The sequence below is a fragment of the Topomyia yanbarensis genome, chromosome 3 (genome assembly GCF_030247195.1).
Source record: "Topomyia yanbarensis strain Yona2022 chromosome 3, ASM3024719v1, whole genome shotgun sequence".
In the NCBI taxonomy this organism is placed as follows: domain Eukaryota; kingdom Metazoa; phylum Arthropoda; class Insecta; order Diptera; family Culicidae; genus Topomyia; species Topomyia yanbarensis.
The window spans coordinates 334,860,002-334,879,579 of NC_080672.1; the positions used below are offsets into that span (position 1 = coordinate 334,860,002).

A 19,578-nucleotide genomic window follows, 5' to 3' on the forward strand; every position below is an offset into this window, starting at 1 on the left:
ACGTCTATACAGATAACAGCGATGTAGAAATTTTTTATATTAAATTTTCGTGGTTTGGTTGGTTACGAAATTGACAAAATACTTGCGCTTAAGGAATTAATATTTGAAGCTTAAATTTAAGTGTATTATGATTTCACGGGATTACTGTATATCTGTAACAATTGCACTTCGGTGATCTTTAATAGTTATTTGATTGAGACGGAAGCGAAGTTGTTTTGGGCATAAATGTATCACGACCTAATTGAAAACTAAATTGGGCTCGATCTGAGCATTGCATCCGATCTGCTCGCATTGCTAATATTTGATGTTAGCTCTAACAAAAAATCCGTTTGAATAAACCAACCAGCCTTAGAAGACTCAAGCAAAAACGAAATGCTCTCACCGCAACCGGTTGTGAAATCTCAAAGCTCTACCGACCGCAGACCATGCATACTAAATTCCCGACAAAAAGCAAGGCAGGACATTTTCCTTTCTGATTATCTTTATGATAATCGACTTCGTCTTTCCAAAGTGTTTGGCTTGGCAACTCCGACGAGCGGGAATAAGCGAAGTAAAAAGCACTCGTCCCATTCGGTGGCTCTTCTATCCGAATCTGATATAAGAAGGTAAAAGTGACGTTTATGACTAGTGTCTTTCTGCCAGAAAAGTTTCTGCTTAAGTCAGAACAGCTTATAATTACCGCACTTTGTGAACTAGGTGCAGTATTTGAGTATGATCATATTCGCCAGTTTTTACGTTATTTTTGCATCCAAGGATAGTGTTGATGCTGCTACGGAACAGGAAATGGGATTGTTTGTTTTTCTTACCTTAAAGCTCTCACCCGATGCCACAGACCGTCGCTGACTTTCGTTGAGTTATATTTGATATTAATTTCGCCTGACCCCAGGTTGTATCGCAGATGAAGATAGCTGAAGCAAGGGAACAAAAAGTAAATGTGAGATGAAAGAAATTTTTCTAAAAATACTAAATGTTTAATGGATGCAAGATAGCTGAAGGCTTGGAGCTGAAAAGCTGATTGTGAAATTCATTTCATTCGTAATTGAAAGATAAGATTCTAAAATTGTGGAACATTGCGAAAAATCATATAAACAAAAACCTTACTCGAAAATTATTTCAGCAATGTTTTTAAAGTCGAATTTTCATCATATTTTTCAACCCACTGCAAAAGGCAAAATATTTGATTGGCCCCAGGTATCATCACCGACCGTGGTGGCAGTTTTTATTCCACACCTCATTAGCCATAACCAAACATTTGCTTATTCAAATCACGTTATCGAATGGGGCTCGGAGTAGAATCATAACGTGGAAACGATACTCGCTGAAAAAGCTGAAAAAGGTTTTTCATCCGAAGGCCGTTGGCGGCTATAAAAGGCTCGACGCCAGGTGTTGATATGGATCTCCAATTCTACGTGCAGAAGTTGCCTAGTCCACAGCTTTAAGAAACCGAAGCATAATTCTTATTTCGGGAAAAAACCAGGTAACGAAAATGTGAATTGATTTTACTATTGATAATAAAAAACCTATAACTCGGAAACTAAAAAACCTGCTATAATCCACCTAGTGGTACAATCGTGCCCTTCTCGTTATTTCAAAACATGGGTTCATGACTATTTATATTCAATAAAATTGCGGAAATGTCTATTATCGTACTTAATTAACTTAATTAGCATTAGTTCAATTCTGTTTTATTGCTAATTTATTTGAAAAATACTACACTCTTCATTTAAGACTAAGGTTACTATAGAGTCAAAATTTTTCAAACGGGCCACCCAAATTGATATCGAGATTTCGATGAAGGATAAAATTTTTGGTAGTATTTAGCATTGTAAAACCAAATCTAGATGGGTTTCGCGAAAAAACATGACCATAATATTGACATTTCAAGTTTTCAGCCCATTTATTTTAAAAATATACTACGGGCGACCTAATTGATCGATTTTAACAAACTAACCAGTAATGAATATATCGTAAGCCACAGATTGGTCGTGATTTTTTCCGATCCAAAAATTTACTATTTTGCATATTTCTTACACAATTGTTTGTAAAAAAATTAAATAAAATAAAGGCCAGCCATTTGTAACTAAATAATTCCACGCCGAACGTCACTGCGCACGGCTTTCGATCAATTGAATTGAAAGCGTAAACAGCTAGCGTCGCGGTGACTCCGCATGGACCAGCGTGACTGTCGCCAATGCGATAATCATGTGTTCTTCCTGGGACGTCATCATAGCCCAGGGATATCATAGAAATTGAGCATTGGTCCGGAGTCCCAAGGGTTTCATTTTTAAAAACCCCTTTTTAGTGTCGTATAATATTATCAATTCAAAGAAACTTTTTGCGCAAGAACATGAAACAATTTTAATCACCTATTTGTAATAAACTTTGTTATAGTGAAACAATGGTTCTAATGTTCCTCTAACTTGTTGCATTGTTTTACTTTATTTAAATCATTTTGTGTTCAATTTCATTCCTTATACTCACTTTTTCAGTTGATTAATTTTATTCATTAATTATAATTTAATATTATTATTTTGATGGATTTTCTTTTGTTTAATTTATACGATTTGAATATTGGACTAATTTAAATTATACGACCATTTAGCTAATTTATTTAATTCAGTATTTATTATACTCATTTTGGTCAGCTAATTATCCCATCGCGTTTATTAGTTCTATTCTTTGGCCACATTCTGCTTATTCGATTTAATGCATTTAACTAATTTTATTCACAGTTTTCTTCATTTTAATGTTCATACTATTTTTTTATTAATTTATTTTTATAATTTAATTCATACAATGAATTAATTGATGAGATTCATGTTAATAATTTCATAAATTTTATTAATTTTATTCAATTCGTTTCATTTAATTCATTTTTTATTTTATAAATTTTATTGATATTATAAACCTCTTTCATTTTTTTATTTTATTCATATTATACTTTATATTTTTTTCCTTACATGATATTCATTATATGCATTTTATGCAATTTATAGACTTAATTCATTTTAATAATTTTATTAGTTTTATTCTTTTCACGCACTCCATTCATTTTATTCTTTACGTTCATTGAATTCATTTTATTCATCTTATTTCTTTTATTCATGGTATTCATGCTATTCATTTTATTCGTTTTATTCATTTTATTTATTTTATTCATGCTATTCATTTTATTCATTGTGTTCATTTTATTCGTTTTACCCCATTCCATTCATTTTATTCATATTATATATTTTAATCATTTTATTCACTTTATTTCCTTTATTCCTATTATTCAATTTGCTCATTGTATACGTTTTACTCATTTAATTCATTTCGTTTATTTTTTTGTTTTCTTCAATTTATCCGTACAATGCATTTCATTTATATTATGCATTTTATTATTTTCATTCAAATTGTTCATTTTAATATTTTTATTATTTTACCAAATTTATTAATTTTAATGATTTTATTAATTTGTTCAATATAATTCATTCAATTAATTTGATAAATAAAATAGTGTAATTCATTTATTTTAATTAATTCAAAAATCATTCATTTCGTTCATTTAATTTATTTTCTTCATTTGGTTCTTTGATTCTTTTTTCAGTTATTACATTTCCTTATGTTTATTCATATTAATGATAATAGTAATTAAGTTCAGTTATTTCTTTTTTTTTCTTTTCATTCAATTCGTTAATTTGACTCAATTTAATTCATTCTACTATTTTATGCATTTTATTCATTTTATTTATTTAATTCATTTGATTCATTTGATTTATTTGATTCATTTGATTCATTTGATTCATCTTATTCATCTGATTCATTTGATTCATCTGATTCATCTGATTCATCTGATTCATCTGATTTATTTGATTCATTTGATTCATTTGATTCATTTGATTCATTTGATTCATTTGATTCATTTGATTCATCTGATTCATCTGATTCATCTGATTCATCTTATTCATCTGATTCATTTGATTCATCTGATTCATCTGATTCATCTGATTCATCTGATTCATCTGATTCATTTGATTCATCTGATTCATCTGATTCATCTGATTCATCTGATTCATCTGATTTATTTGATTCATTTGATTCATTTGATTAATTTGATTCATTTGATTCATTTGATTAATTTGATTCATCTGATTCATCTGATTCATCTGATTCATCTTATTCATCTGATTCATCTGATTCATCTGATTCATCTGATTCATCTGATTCATCTGATTCATCTGATTCATCTGATTCATCTGATTCATCTGATTCATCTGATTCATCTGATTCATCTGATTCATCTGATTCATCTGATTCATCTGATTCATCTGATTCATCTGATTTTTTTTTTTTTTTTTTTTATTTTGATTCATTTGATTCATTTGATTAATTTCATTAATTTCATTAATTTCATTAATTTGATTCATTTGATTCATTTGATTCATTTGATTCATTTGATTCATTTGATTCATTTGATTCATTTGATTCATTTGATTCATTTGATTCATTTGATTCATTTGATTCATTTGATTCATTTGATTCATTTGATTCATTTGATTCATTTGATTCATTTGATTCATTTGATTCATTTGATTCATTTGATTCATTTGATTCATTGGATTCATTTGATTCATTTGATTCATTTGATTCATTTGATTCATTTGATTCATTTGATTCTTTTGATTCATTTGATTCATTTGATTCTTTTGATTCATTTGATTCATTTAATTCATTTGATTCATTTGATTCATTTGATTCATTTGATTCATTTGATTCATTTGATTCATTTGATTCATTTGATTCATTTGATTCATTTGATTCATTTGATTCATTTGATTCATTTGATTCATTTGATTCAATTAATTCATTTGATTCATTTGATTCATTTGATTCATTCGATTCATTTTATTTAATGTATTCATTTTATTCATATTATTCATTTCAATCTTATTTTCATTTTATTTTTTTTATTCCTTGTATGCAGTTTGCTCATTTTTTTCATCTTACTCATTTAATTCATTTCGTTCATTTTTTTTTTGTTTTATTCAATTCCTCCATACAATTCATATCTTTTATATTATTTATTTTGTTACTTTTTATTCAAATTGTTCTATTTTACCAAATTTATTATTTTAGTGATTTTATTCATTTGAATTAAATTGAGGCATGTATGTAATTTATTTAATTTAATTAATTCAAAAATTGATTTAACAAATTTCATTAATTTAGTTAATTTTATTCATTTTGATCGTTTAATTTATTTCGTCCATTTAATTAATTTTCTTCATTTGATTCTTTGATTCCACATTTCCTTATGTTTCTTCATATTAATAATATTAGTAATTTTGTTCAGTTTTTCATGTTTTTCATTTCATTAAATTTGTTAATTTGACTTAATTAAATTCATTCTACTATTTTTTTTTTACTTTCTTGAAATATTAATTTTGGAGCTTGAGTTGAACTAATTTGATTTATTTGTTTCATTAATTTGATTTAAATATATGATTCTACCCTTTTAATACATTTTTTAACGCTTTTTAATTTTTTTTTGCATCATCTTTTTTTAAAATTTCATTCGTGTGTTCATCACACCTCTAGTTGAGTGCCTACTTCGCCTCTTCTCATTGCTTGATGGATTAGATCGGGTTTTTCTTTATTTTTAATAAACTGAAGTTGTTCAAATATTTTTCTTTACTGCATGACCGCCAACTTACCCCAACCGCATAATTTTGTCTTTGAATTTCATTCCTTATACACACTTTTTCAGTTGATTAATTTTATTCATCGATTTTAAGCTTATATTATTATTTTGATGGATTATTTTTTGTTTAAATTATGCGATTTGAATACAATCATTTGGCTAATTTATTTCATTCAGTATTCATTATATTCATTTTGAACAGCTAAGCTCATTCTACTTATCTCATCGCTTTAAATAGTTATATTCTTCGGACGCATTCTGCTCAGTTTATTCGATTTAATGCATTTAACTAGTTTTATTCACAGTTTCCTTCATTTTAATATTCATGCTATTTTTTTATACATTTACTTTTATAGTTTAATTCATTCAATGAATTAATTCCTGTGATTCATGTTAATGATTTCATAAATTTTATTAATTTTATTCAATTCGTTTCATTTTATTCATTTTTATTTCATAAATTTTATTAATTTTATTGATATTATAAACCTCTTTAATATTTTTTTTATTTTATTCATATTGTACTTTATATTTTTTTCCTAACATGATATTCATTTTATGCATTTTATTGATTTCATTCATTTAAATAATTTTATTAGTTTTATTCATTTCACTCACTCCATTCGTTTTATTCTTTGCGTTCATTGAGTTCATTTTTTCCATCTTATTTATTTTATTCGTGGTATTCATTTTATTCGTTTTATTTATTTTATTCGTTTTATTTATTTTATTCATGCTATTCATTTTATTCATTGTGTTCATTTTATTCGTTTCACCCATTCCAATCATTTTATTCATCTTATTCATATTAAACATTTCAATTATTTTATTTATTTTATTCATTTCATTCAATTTGCTCATTGTATACGTTTTATTCATTTAATTCATTTTGTTTATTTATTTTTTGTTTTATTCAATTTATCCGTACAATGCATTTCATTTATATTATGCATTTCATTATTTTTATTCAAATTGTTCATTTTAATAATTTTATTATTTTACCAAATTTATTAATTTTAATGATTTTATTAATTATTTCAATATAATTCATTCAATTAATTTGATAAATAAAATGGTGTAATTCATTTATTTTAATTATTTCAAAAATCATTCATTCATTTCGTTCATTTAATTTATTTTCTTCATTTGGTTCTTTGATTCTTTTTTCAGTTATCACATTTCCTTATGTTTATTCATATTAATAATATTAGTAATTAAGTTCAGTTATTTAATTTTTTTCTTTCCATTCAATTCGTTAATTTGACTCAATTTAATTCATGTGCAGTTTTTCATGTTTTTCATTTCATTCAATTTGTGAATTTTGCTTAATTAAATTCAGTCTACTATTCTTTTTTACTTTCTTCAAATATTAATTTTGCAGCTTGAGTTGAACTAATTTGATTTATTTGTTTTATTAATTTGATTTAAATATATGATAAATTTTTTAACGTTTTTTAGTTTTTTTGCATCATCTTTTAAAATTTCATTCGTTTCTTGATTTTTTACAATTTATTGAGTTTTTCGAGGTTTTCTTCGAGCAGTACCAAAACTGTGTTCATCACACCTCTAGTTGAGTTCCTACTTCGCATGAGCTACGCAAAATAATGAATTATGCACCAATGATATTTGTCAGAAATGCCTCATCTCATTGCTTGATGGATTAGATCGGGTTTTTCTTTATTTATAATAAACTGAAGTTGTTCAAATATTTTTCTTTAGTTCTTACGTATAGTATCATAATCCTTTGTAATTTCCCTTAAGGGATTCTTCCAGCGCAAAATAAAAAAAAGTAAAAACATAGGAGAAACAGACAAAAAATAAATTTTGTTGTAAAGTGACAATAATTAATAAAAAATCCTGTACGTGGCAGAGACGATAGCTAGGCATTTTACAAACATTCAAAAAAAATTTTGAGCTTTTCGGTTAAGTATAGTTCAACCGGAATGATGGTAGCCAGAAAAACAGCGAACTTCATTAACACAGCCAATTTTCCGACAGATGGCATGAAAAATATTATGCACTTCCCAATATACCTTCGCCATGTGTTAAAGCAATATCTTTGTAAAATAAAAGTTTAAATAAAAAAAAATATCATGAAAAAAGGTCAGATTACCCCACTAACCCCTTAAATTCAAAACTACTCACCCATTCTCGACTCCCAGGGACAGAAAATCATCCTCTTCGAGCGCACTATGCCTTCCGGTCCACAGGATCAGACCGCTGGGCGAATGCGTTTTGAATCGAAGATTCAAATCAATCTCATAGCTGATTACACGTCGCATCGTCTCAGCATCACTGTAATGGAAAAAACTTTCCGTTCCGGTGAAGCAAGCACCTTGGTAGCGTCGAAAATATTTGTTCTTATACTTGATGCTGCGAGTCACATCGTCCTCTTCCTCCGCATGTTTCAGCTGTTGGCCGAAACTATTACCACCACTACCACTACTGCTCCTGCTTCTACTCAGGTCGGTGCTGTCATTGCTTCGCCTGCTGCCCTCAGACCGACCGTGACCGTTGAATGCCATTTTTATTGCACTCTGAAAATGGTTAGTATTTTTATCACGACGCTGGTTGTTTTCATTTCCATCAAAGTCAAGCACGTCGTGAAGGCTATCAATATCGTCCGCATCGGTATCATCATTGGTGGAGCTCTGCTCACGGATGGCATCCTCATCCATTCTAGCACCAGCGTGCCTTCTCTCTTCGTCGCCAATTCCAAGGTTCCACCCAGCACCTACCGCGCTCGGATCGTCTTCCTCTCCGTAGTCATTTCTATTTTTCATTATTCTATTCATCTCCTCGATTAATATTTCATCAATGTCAGCATCCAGATCCGGTTGTTTCTCTATGGCTTTCCCTCGTAACTGCTGTTCACTTTTCGTCTTCTTGATCAGATCTGGGCGATACGGTATTCTGTCTCCCATGTGATCGTAATCTTTATTATATTCGTCGTTAGCGTAGTCCATGTCCGCAGTCTTCTGTTGTCTGGCATCAGCTGGGACGCTTTCTTCCTTTTTAGCTTCGTCATCGGTGGTGGTCGAAATTTGCCACGTTTTTCCGCCCAGTTTCTTCACAGTATCACTCTTCAACGATTTTCGATTCTTGTCAGATGTGAAAGATTTTTCCGTTTTTTGAAAATATTTTTTTCGCGAACTACTTTTCATATCTACTTTTTCCCACACCGAGTCCTTGTCATTATCATTCTCATCATTGCTATCTTTTACGAAGGAGACGTCGTCATCATCGTTGTCATCACCATAATCGTCTTCGACATAATCCTGCTCATTTGCTCCGTTTTGTGAAGTTTGGGTATGCTGCCCGATTGGATCCGGCCCCCTAGATGCCTCCGCCCCATTATCCCGATAATCATCACCTGGCTGCGTGGTAGCCTCCAGTGGCACCGAGTTCTTTTCCACCAGAGCGATTATTTTTCCATTATCCTTCACACGATTAACATTCTCATTAGACGTCTTACCGCCCACGACAACCCCCTCGCCACTGTCATACTCGTAGTAATAATACTCATCCTCTCCACTACCAGCCTCACCACCATCATCACCGGCCTGTGTCCGCTCCGGAACACTTTCCTCCCCAGCGGCCGCTGCCGGAGCCAAGGTCGTTTCCAGCTCCACCTCCTGCGATTGGATGGGGTGCTGCCGCAGCAGCAACCGCTGCCGCTGTTCGATTACCTCCGATGGCAATTCTTCCGCCTTGTTGCACTGTTTATTCAGCGGATTGCACTGACACTCGTAGCTGTCCAGATTGGGGATACACTTGGCCAACGGTCCGCACGGACGGGCAACGCAGGCATGCGGGCAGTTCTCCACGTTCGACCCGCCAAGGGCTTCCGAAATGATCGATATGGTGCGGTCGTTGATGTCGACCTGGAATAAAGCGAAGGAGAAAATTAGCGGTGTGGTGGGTTATTATGTAAAAGTACCTAGTTGGGCGTTTGGAACGTTTCCTTCGCATGTGATTTTCGTTCTATTGCCACGACTGTTGATTTATTCTGTGCGTAATTTTTCTACGGGTCTGGGGAGTAAACTTTCTTATTTTTATTGATTTGAAAAAAGAGCTGAATTCTTTATGTTTTCGTTTCACATAACTGGAACTCCAAACTAATTTTGTGGTTGAGATCATTTCAATTATTTAGTGTTTCAGCTAAACAAGTTATATGACTTCGAAAATCTGTGGTGATAGCCAATCAACGGAAAGTGGGGTTTCATAATGCAATGCTGTTTAAATAATCGCATTGTGCTAAATTAAATATCTATACGTTTCCTGTACGTACATACTAACTTCGCTAACACCTCTCGTGCTCTATTTACAAAATCCGCGACCATCTGTCATTTTCTAAAGTTCCAGCGGCAAATGTGTGCACCAGAATCAGAATCAGAACGAAGCCCGTATATGTAAATTAGGGTGACAATAATTTATATAAAAAAATTTTCGTAGCCTTCACCATCTAGCGACGTTCCAAATCATCAAAAAATTACACTGTCCAAATTTGGGCGAAATCGGTTAGTCCCAACCCCTCTCCCAAAGAGCTTAAAGTTTATATGGGATTTTTGGCCAAAATGTATGGGAAAACAATAGCAGTTCACAAAATCGCCGCTAGAGGTCGCTGTAAACATCCAAACACGGACCTAGGAAGGAGTTAAGCTTTTGAAAATATGTTGAACAAGTTTGTCAAAGACTGCAAGACAATCCAACCAACTGCAAAAGAGTTATTAACGTTTAAACTTGGATACTGCTGCTTAACATTCGCAAAGGGCGTTCTCCTCCTATCTCATATGTGTAAACCACGTACATAGGTGAGGCAAAATAAGGAAAAACTCATATATCTCTGTAACGACGAGAGATATAATGTTATGATGTTCCACAAAGTTGTAGATGACTTTTGTTTTCACTTGAAAGCTTCAAGATTTCGCCGTATGGTGGCGGTACTGAGCCAAGCAATTTGAAGGGAATACTCCTATCTGTACAACAGTAAGATATGGAGCATTTCGATATTCTGCGAAACTGTAGATTACTAAAAAACTTTTATTTCTCATTCGGAAAATGTGAAGTTTGGTCATATCGCGCTCAGATTTTCTGTTTTTGGGCTCACAATCTCATTCCCAAAAGCAATCCTTTTTGAACATTGAGCTGTTCGCGTACAATTCGAGATGAGCGCAACGCTCACGAAAAAAAAAACGATTACACATACTCATACACTAGGAAACTTTGTTAGTATTTGGTTTCGTATCTTTCTTTTACACCGTTTTGGGTGTATAACAGTCACAATTTACCACTCGAGCTCGTACAATAATTCACAAAATTATTCATGTATACGTGAACTGATTTATGATTTCTGGCGATTGACCATTCGTACTCTTGAAGTAGTTCACAAAATCATGAAGTCTAATTCATAGAGACGTGAACTGATTTATGATTTTTAATATAAGTCACACCTGGCAATGGGTGGCTGTGAAATAGCTCACAAAATCAAGAAATGTCGTTCAGCTGTTCATGAACTAGCTCATGATTCCTAGTATAATTTTCACGGCTGACCATTCATGCTCGTGAAATAGTTCACAAATCATAAAATATCATTCATGGATTTGTGAACTAGTTCATGAGTCGTAGTACATGATTCACGGTCTATCTTGAGTACTTGCGATATTTAGATGACATCCGTAATCATTTTCTATTTCATGCAACTCTGCACTTAGTCTTAAAATTTTCACGTGAACTATTCCACAAAATTTCGATTTTGTCGTGAAATGTTATTTATCGTCGCTGTTGTGCTATCTTATGACAAGCGCCATTTAGCACTTTTCGAGAAAAACGATTTTAAAAGTTTGCGCTTGAATATCTTAAAATTTATAAATGCTACAAGCTTTTCGGAGAAGACATTCGATGCTTCTATATTTTCTGAAGTAATCTCTCGATTTGTGTGATGATCCGTTGACCACACTTACAGTTTTTGCTTAAAATGTAAACCAAAGTCGCTCGCATACGTGTCATAAGTGTGTATTCATGATAAAATATGTATGACGTGTCACAAATGTGCACAGAAGATTTCATATAAAAATGAATCTTAACTGATTTGTAAAATTAGGCGTTATAGATAGTTATGTCCAATATTATACTTTTCCATGCGATAGCAGCAATATCAGGTTACAAAATGATAGTGTTGGAACACAAAGTTTTCCCAGTTTTCCTCCTTTATTCGGGAAAAACAATAAATAAAAGATGGTTCCGTTAACAATTTAGAGACAATATATATCAAACAATGTTATTGTTGATAGGCGAATAGACGAAACAAATAGTCTTCTTGCATAATCCATCACTAGATATCGGTATACTTTCCAAAACTAATGGAAATCTCAATAGGAAATTTGTTCAATAATGTTGAAAATATAAGCCAACCATTCCAAGAAAAAAAAACTATGGTAGGAAAAGTTTTGCTCCCGAGACAAGAACCTAGCTAATGGATATGGTTTATCTGCATAGAAATTACCTATGTCATGAGAGACATCTGTTGGCTTGCCATAAGATTTTTAGTTTATAGCAAGCCAACAAACTGGGTATGTTGTCTGATATTTCTTTGTCATAAGATAGCCCAATTCGATCACTCGAGAAACTGGCGCTTGTCATAATCGTGTTTCGCTATATCTCAGTAACCCAGCAGAATTTCAAAATTCTGAAAACGCAACTTTAAAGAGATTTTAAAATTTAGTAACATGGCATATCTAACTCAGTTCACCCCAAAATGGCGTTTGTCATAAGATAGCACAACAGCGACGATATATTTAAGTACAGCGTATAGCGACTGGTAATGGGTGCGAGCAGATAAAAGAAAACTATAAGGACCTCGAACATCATTTTTCATTCAATATGGTTTAATATGATGTCTGGACAGAAAACGAAAACTGCGCTGAGCATCAAAAATATATTATAGAGCCACGAATCTTGTTCGTGATGTAGCTCACAAAACAAGACATAATTTACGGTTTTATGAACCAAATCATATTGTCACGTTACTCCGAGTAAAAATTCGATTGTAATTAAACATGAACAGTAGTTACATTACTGCACGTGTCAAATTCGAACGTGAGAACAAAATATCACGATAACGTTATTTGCACGATTACGAAATTACGAAAAACGTGACTAAGATCCTCAAATCATGAACATAAATTACACTACTCGTAATTAAAATATCCAAAATTGTAATTTTGGTCCTGAAATCATGATCACAAATCATTCTATGTGTGACTAAAATATCACGAAAAGGTGAATAGAAATTACGGAAATCATAACTGAGATCCTTAAATCATGAACATAAGTCACACTACTCTGCCAGAAAATTTCAACACAAAACTCGTCAATAAAATTTCACGAAAACGTGAATGTAAATTACGAATATTGTGACTAAGACCATGAAATCATGAACATAATTTGTGCTACCCTTCCATAAAAATCTGATTAATAACTCTCGAATCTAACATCACAGTAACGTGATGAGGAATTACGAAAATCGCGACTAAGCTCTTGTAATCATGATAATCGTTTTAGTTGATATATTACAAACCAGGTATCCCCAAAGCGTGAACAAGAATAATAATAAAAATTAAACATGCCCAGGGAACAACCACAGTAACCCAACAAAAAATTGCAATGTAACGCCATGTACATTTTTGCGTGAACTAGGTTTTTAAAAAACACACATAGTTTCATGATTATGAGGGTAAATATCCATAATTTCAAGAACTTCGTCACGACTTTCGTAAATCGCACAGTTCACGAAATCGTGATGTTTTGTTCATGAATTTGCGAACGAATTTTTATCAATGTATACTAGATACTTCCGATTTCACTTTATTTTTAGACACATCACCTACGCTCGCTTGATAACCCTCAACTATTCACAAGTAAATACGACGACGTTTACCACGGGGCGTTACTGTTTAAAAGCAAAGTTTATATCGAGAACCAAATATGTTCAATAAAGAAGATTCCCTGATTCTGTACACGGTTCAGTTTACGTTCTATTCCAAATGGGCTAGCCATCGAATGAAATCAGTTTACTTCCATCGTCAAAGAGGCAGAGCTTTGAATAAAAACTGTTCATGATTTGCGGTTCGGTGCATGTAATTAACGGGAACCAACCAGGAATGAGCTTCAGTCAGATGATTTAAAATCAGTTTTTTTCCGTGTGTGCATGCTAATTTCGACCCGTCGGATGTAAAAATAGTAGTTGATGAAGGAAAAGATTTTCAAATTTAATTCTTGGTTGATAGTTTGATAGCGCAGATAATGGTTGATTTGTTTTTCCAAAGAAATGTTCTTTGGGTGAAAGATTTTCCTTTCAATTGGCCCTCTGTCGGATGTTAAAATTAATAGTTGATTAACCCTTTCATGCCCAACTTTTTCCTAGCGCATGTAGGGTTTCAAAACTATTTTTCCTTGAAAACGGTAGAGTCAAGAAACATGAAAAGCCTATTTTCATAAAGATAGGTGCTTCGATGGCAGTGCTAGAAGCTGGTCAATTTTTGCCTTCTAAAGATCAATACAATTCTCCTAGAATAATTACAATAGTCCAATTATGTGGAAAACGTAGCCAACGACAGTTTAAATTGATAAGTTTTATAATTTTTCAATAATATTGCACCATAACGAAGATATATGAAAAAATCATTTTCCGTCGTCAACGTAAACTGTCCCTGGCAGCACTGCTCCATCGGAATTCAATCAGACTAATTGCAATAACTTCAGTTCTAGAGCTGAACCTTGTAATTGTTAATACTTAAATTAAAGGCAATAATCACATTAATGAGTCTTACTTGTTTTTGTGAGCAAATCTCGCCACAATAAAAAATTATAACTGTTTTAAAACGTTGTTGTCCACAAACAACATAGGCATGAAAGGGTTAAGAAAAAAAAATTTAAATTCAATTCTTGGTTGATGCTTTATAGCGTAGATAAGGACGGATTTTTTTCCAATGAAATATTCTTTGGCTCCCGTTACTAGCACGGAGGTGTACAAGCTAATTATTACCGTCAGTCTACGTAACCGACTAAATCCTAATAATCACATTCTCCCTCGATGTTGAAATGTTGTCTCCGGCCATTCAGCAAGACTGGCTAATAGAAACCGACTAAAATCACAATAATTTTGGTTCAAGATTTGTGGCTCGTTGCATGAAAGTAGCAGTAACCAATAACGAACTGGCTTCGGTAACATATTTTAAAATCCGGCTTTTCGTTACGAATGGTAATCTCTACCCATCAGAAATGAAAAATATTGCCGCTGTTAGTATTAGGTAACGACACAAACTGATTCATTCACCAGCCGTGTACAGCCCACATAAATTTTTAACACTCGGAATACCAAGGGGGTAAAAAGTTACGCGGACTACCAAGGGGGTCTAAAAAAATGGGAACGCTTACTTTGACCGGTCATATCTCAGCCGTTACATAATCGATTTTAAATCTGTCTTCACCAATAGAAAGATATGTCTTTTGTGAATACGTCAAATTAAAAAACAGAAGAATAGAGTTGTCTACCGTAAGTTACAGTAAAAAGAGTATAACAAAGTCAGTGAGAAAAAAAATGGGAACGCTTCTTTGACTTGCCATATCTTAGCTGTTTGCTCACCAATTTTAATTCTTTCTTCACCATTGGATAGGTAAATCTTTTATAAAAACAGTGAACAAAGAATGATGGAAAACAAATTTGTGTATCTGAAGTAATTGTAAAAACAGTAATTGAGAGTCAGTATAGACGAAATGAGTTTTTCTGTTCAAACAATCGTATCACGACCGTTTGTTAACCAATTTCAATTTTCCTTACACCAATGCAATCCTTAGAGTTTCTAGACTTGTAATATATGCAATAAATAGTAGATTTTCAAAAAATACTATACTTTTTCGAGTTTTTAGGAGATAGGATTTTTACAATGTACGTGGCATACGGTTGATTGAAATTCTTTGCGACTTGTTAGTTTTACGGTTTGAAAATTACCTGTTTACTCAATAGTTCTACATATTATACATGGATATTATTATATCAAAATGATTGCACGGACGTGGAGAAACACATTATTGTATGTAAGTTACTAAATAATAGAGTGTGTTAGGACGATTCAGTAAATACGAAGAAGTTCAGAATTTTGAAATATTCGTCATATAACTTTAAATTTGAAGCGATGACCTATACATTTTAATACACCAGTCGATTGTAATTGATGGCGGCTACAATTTCTGAAAAAAACACATTTTTATATTTTCTCAAAAAATAGCCAAAAGTACGTAGAAGTACAGAAATTCCATTTAGTTGGCAAATAACGTCGAGTTCAAAGTGATGGCCTATACCTTTTTATATACCAATCGATTGTAATTGATTTTGGCTACAATTTCTTAAAGAACACATTTTCTAAAAAATAGCCAAAACTACGTATAAGCACAGAAATTTCATATAGTGGGTAAATAACGTCGAATTTTAAGGGATGATTTATACTTTTTTATACACCAATCGATTGTAATTAATGGTGGCTACAATTTCTGAAAGAACACATTTTTATATTTTCTCAAAAAATAGACAAAATACGTAGAAGTACGGAAATTTGATTTAGTTGGCAAGTATGGTCAAATTCAAAGTGATGACTACACTTTTATATATACCAATCGATTGTAATTGATTTCGGCTACAATTGTTGCAAGATAAACTTTTTATATTTTCTTAAAAAAAACGACAAAAATACGTAGAACTACAGAAATTTCGTTTGATTGACAAATAACTGCAAATTAAAAGGGATGACCTACACTATTTATACACCAATCTATTGTAATTGATGGCGGCTACAATTTCTGATAGAACAGTTGTTTATATTTTCTCAAAAATTAGCCAAAAATACGTACAAGTACGGAAATTTGTAGTTGTGTGCCAATCAGACGAAATTTCTGTACTTCTACGTATTTTTGTCGTTTTTTTGGGAAAATATGAAAAGTTTATCTTGCAACAATTGTAGCCGAAATCAATTACAATCGATTGTTATATATATAAAAGTGTAGGCCATCACTTTGAATGTGACCTTATTTGCCAACTACATCAAATTTCCGTACTTCTTCGCATTTTGTCTATTTTTTGAGAAAATATAAAAATGTGTTCTTTCAAAAATTGTAGCCGCCATCAATTACAATCGATTCGTGTATAAAAAAGTATAAATCATCCCTTAGAATTCGTCGTTATTTGCCCAATAAATGAAATTTCTGTACTTGTACGTATTTTTGGCTATTTTTTGAGAATATATAAAAATTTGTTCTTTAAGAAATTGTAGCCAAAATCAATTACAATCGATTGGTGTATAAATGAAATAGGTGATAGCTTTGAATACTTGAAGCTATTTGTCAACTAAATGAAATTACTGTAGTTCTACGTACTTTAGTCTATTTTTTTGAGAAAATATACAAATTGTTCTTCCAGAAATTGTAACCAAAATCAATTATAATCGATTGGTATATAAAAAGGTATAGGCCATCGCTTTGAATTCGACGTTTTTTGCCAACTAAATGAAATTTCTGTACTTCTACGTACTTTTGGCTATTTTTTGAGAAAATATAAAAATGTGTTTTTTCAGAAATTGTAGCCGCCATCAATTACAATCGACTGGTGTATTAAAATGTATAGGTCATCGCTTCAAATTTAAAGTTATATGACGAATATTTTAAAATTCTGAACTTCTTCGTATTTACTGAATCGTCCTAACACACTCTATTATTTAGTAACTTACATACAATAATGTGTTTCTCCACGTCCGTGCAAACATTTTGATATAATAATATCCATGTATAATATGTAGAACTATTGAGTAAACAGGTAATTTTTAAACCGTAAAACTAACAAGTCGCAAAGAATTTCAATGAACCGTATGCCACGTACATTGTAAAAATCCTATCTCCTAAAAACTCGAAAAAGTATAGTAATTTTTGAAAATCTACTATTTATTGCATATATTACAAGTCTAGAAGCTCTAAGGATTGCATTGGTGTAAGGAAAATTGAAATTGGTTGACAAACGGTCGTGATACGATTGTTTGAACAGAAAAAGTCATTTCGTCTGTACTGACTCTCAATTACTGTTTTTACAATTACTTCAGATACACAAATTTGTTTTCCATCATTCTTTGTTCACTGTTTTTATAAAAGATTTACCTATCCAATGGTGAAGAAAGAATTAAAATTGGTGAGCAAACAGCTAAGATATGGCAAGTCAAAGAAGCGTTCCCATTTTTTTTCTCACTGACTTTGTCATACTCTTTTTACTGTAACTTACGGTAGACAACTCTATTATTCTATTTTTTAATTTGACGTATTCTCAAAAGACATATCTTTCTATTGGTGAAGACAGATTTAAAATCGATTATGTAACGGTTGAGATATGACCGGTCAAAGTAAGCGTTCCCATTTTTTTTACCCCCTTGGTATTCCGAGTGTTAATACAGCCCTAGGAGACGCCCGTACAGGAGACGCCCTGTACGCTCTAAACAGATTAACACGAATGATAGTGAAACAAATCTGTTGCGGACCTAAATTTAAAACTTTTCATAATTTAATTGTTCGGTTGGTCCACTATATTTACGGCTCTGACCAAGATAAACTGAAATTTGTCACCATTTACGAGTAGTTTCCGAAAGATTTATTAAAACACAGTTTTTCGTTAGCAATGCTTGTCAAACATATCTCAAAATTTTATACAACATTGTTAAACTTAAAATGGGGGATAAATTGATTAAGTCCATGCAGCACAGCAAAAGATATAAGCGTTCCAAACCTTACACGACTTTTCTTTCGGAATTTTGAAAAGCGCCCGTATATTGAAAGGTAAGTCGTTAGTCATGATAAAAATGGAGCGGAACTTCATGGTATAAAGGGTTACGCCGCGGTACAATTAGTGGTAGTTCGCATTTCTATGATCTCATATGGACTACCGTTCCTGATGCTACCCGTTAATCTTTTTTTCTAGTAAGGTTTAGTTCCCAGCACATACATACAAACGAAATATTAATAACAGCGGGGAAATGGTACAAATGCGTCAATGACGACGCTGAAATACCGACGCAGTGGCGGAGAGCCAAACGATATTATCTCATTCATCATTAGTGTGAAGCTTATATATGCCATTTTACTACTCCACCAGTGTGTCGTCATGGTACGGGTTGTAAAGAGGTGTTTTTACCGAATAGAAGTTAATCTGTTCTAATCTAAAATCTGATATCAGAATTTTTTAGTAGAAGTTTAAGATCACGAGCTATTTATAGCAGCGGAGAAAAGAATGAAACAAAACAAAATGCAATGCCGCAGCAATGGAGATAAGATTGCTTGTGGTGGTTGGGTGGGGGGAATGTAAGGTGTAAAAGAAAGATAGGAAACCAAATCCTAACAAAGTTTCCTTGTGTATGGTGTGTGTAATCGTTTTTTTTTCGTGAGCGTTGCGCTCATCCCGAATTGTACGCGAACAGCTCAATGTCCAAAAAGGATTGCTGTTGGGAATGAGATTGTGAGCCCAAAAACAAAAAAAAACCGGACCGCGCCGTTTTGTGTGTACTAAGAATCATGAACTATTTCACGATTATATAAAAATGGTTTCATGGTTTTGCGAACTAGTTCATGATCATGAATCATATTTTCGTAACGCAAAAACGTGATTGTTCCCGAATTTATGGCACTTTATTCACGTTTTTGGGAACAATTTTTTTCCGTGCGCGATTTGACTATAAAATTGCCATGACAGGCTTTGACACGTAAAAATCAAATTACCTTTCGAAAACTCGCGCTGTTTATACCTCACGGAATAATCCCTTGTAACAATTGAGTTTTTTTGATGGTTTTGTAGCCACTCATAAAAC

At 32.4% G+C, this 19,578-nt stretch overlaps 1 protein-coding gene across 4 annotated transcripts in view; it reads right to left on the reverse strand.

Annotated features, from left to right (window-relative positions):
* The window catches only part of LOC131691972 (pikachurin), a 788,885-nt gene that overhangs the window by 40,033 nt on the left and 729,274 nt on the right, over nucleotides 1-19,578 (reverse strand). For all 4 annotated transcript variants that reach the window (XM_058978784.1, XM_058978785.1, XM_058978782.1 and 1 more), the window contains 2 exons: nucleotides 7,829-9,567; nucleotides 807-908 (listed from right to left, as the gene is read on the reverse strand). In XM_058978784.1, coding sequence (XP_058834767.1) covers nucleotides 807-908; nucleotides 7,829-9,567 — 1,841 coding nt within the window. The remainder of the gene's footprint in view (nucleotides 1-806; nucleotides 909-7,828; nucleotides 9,568-19,578) is intronic.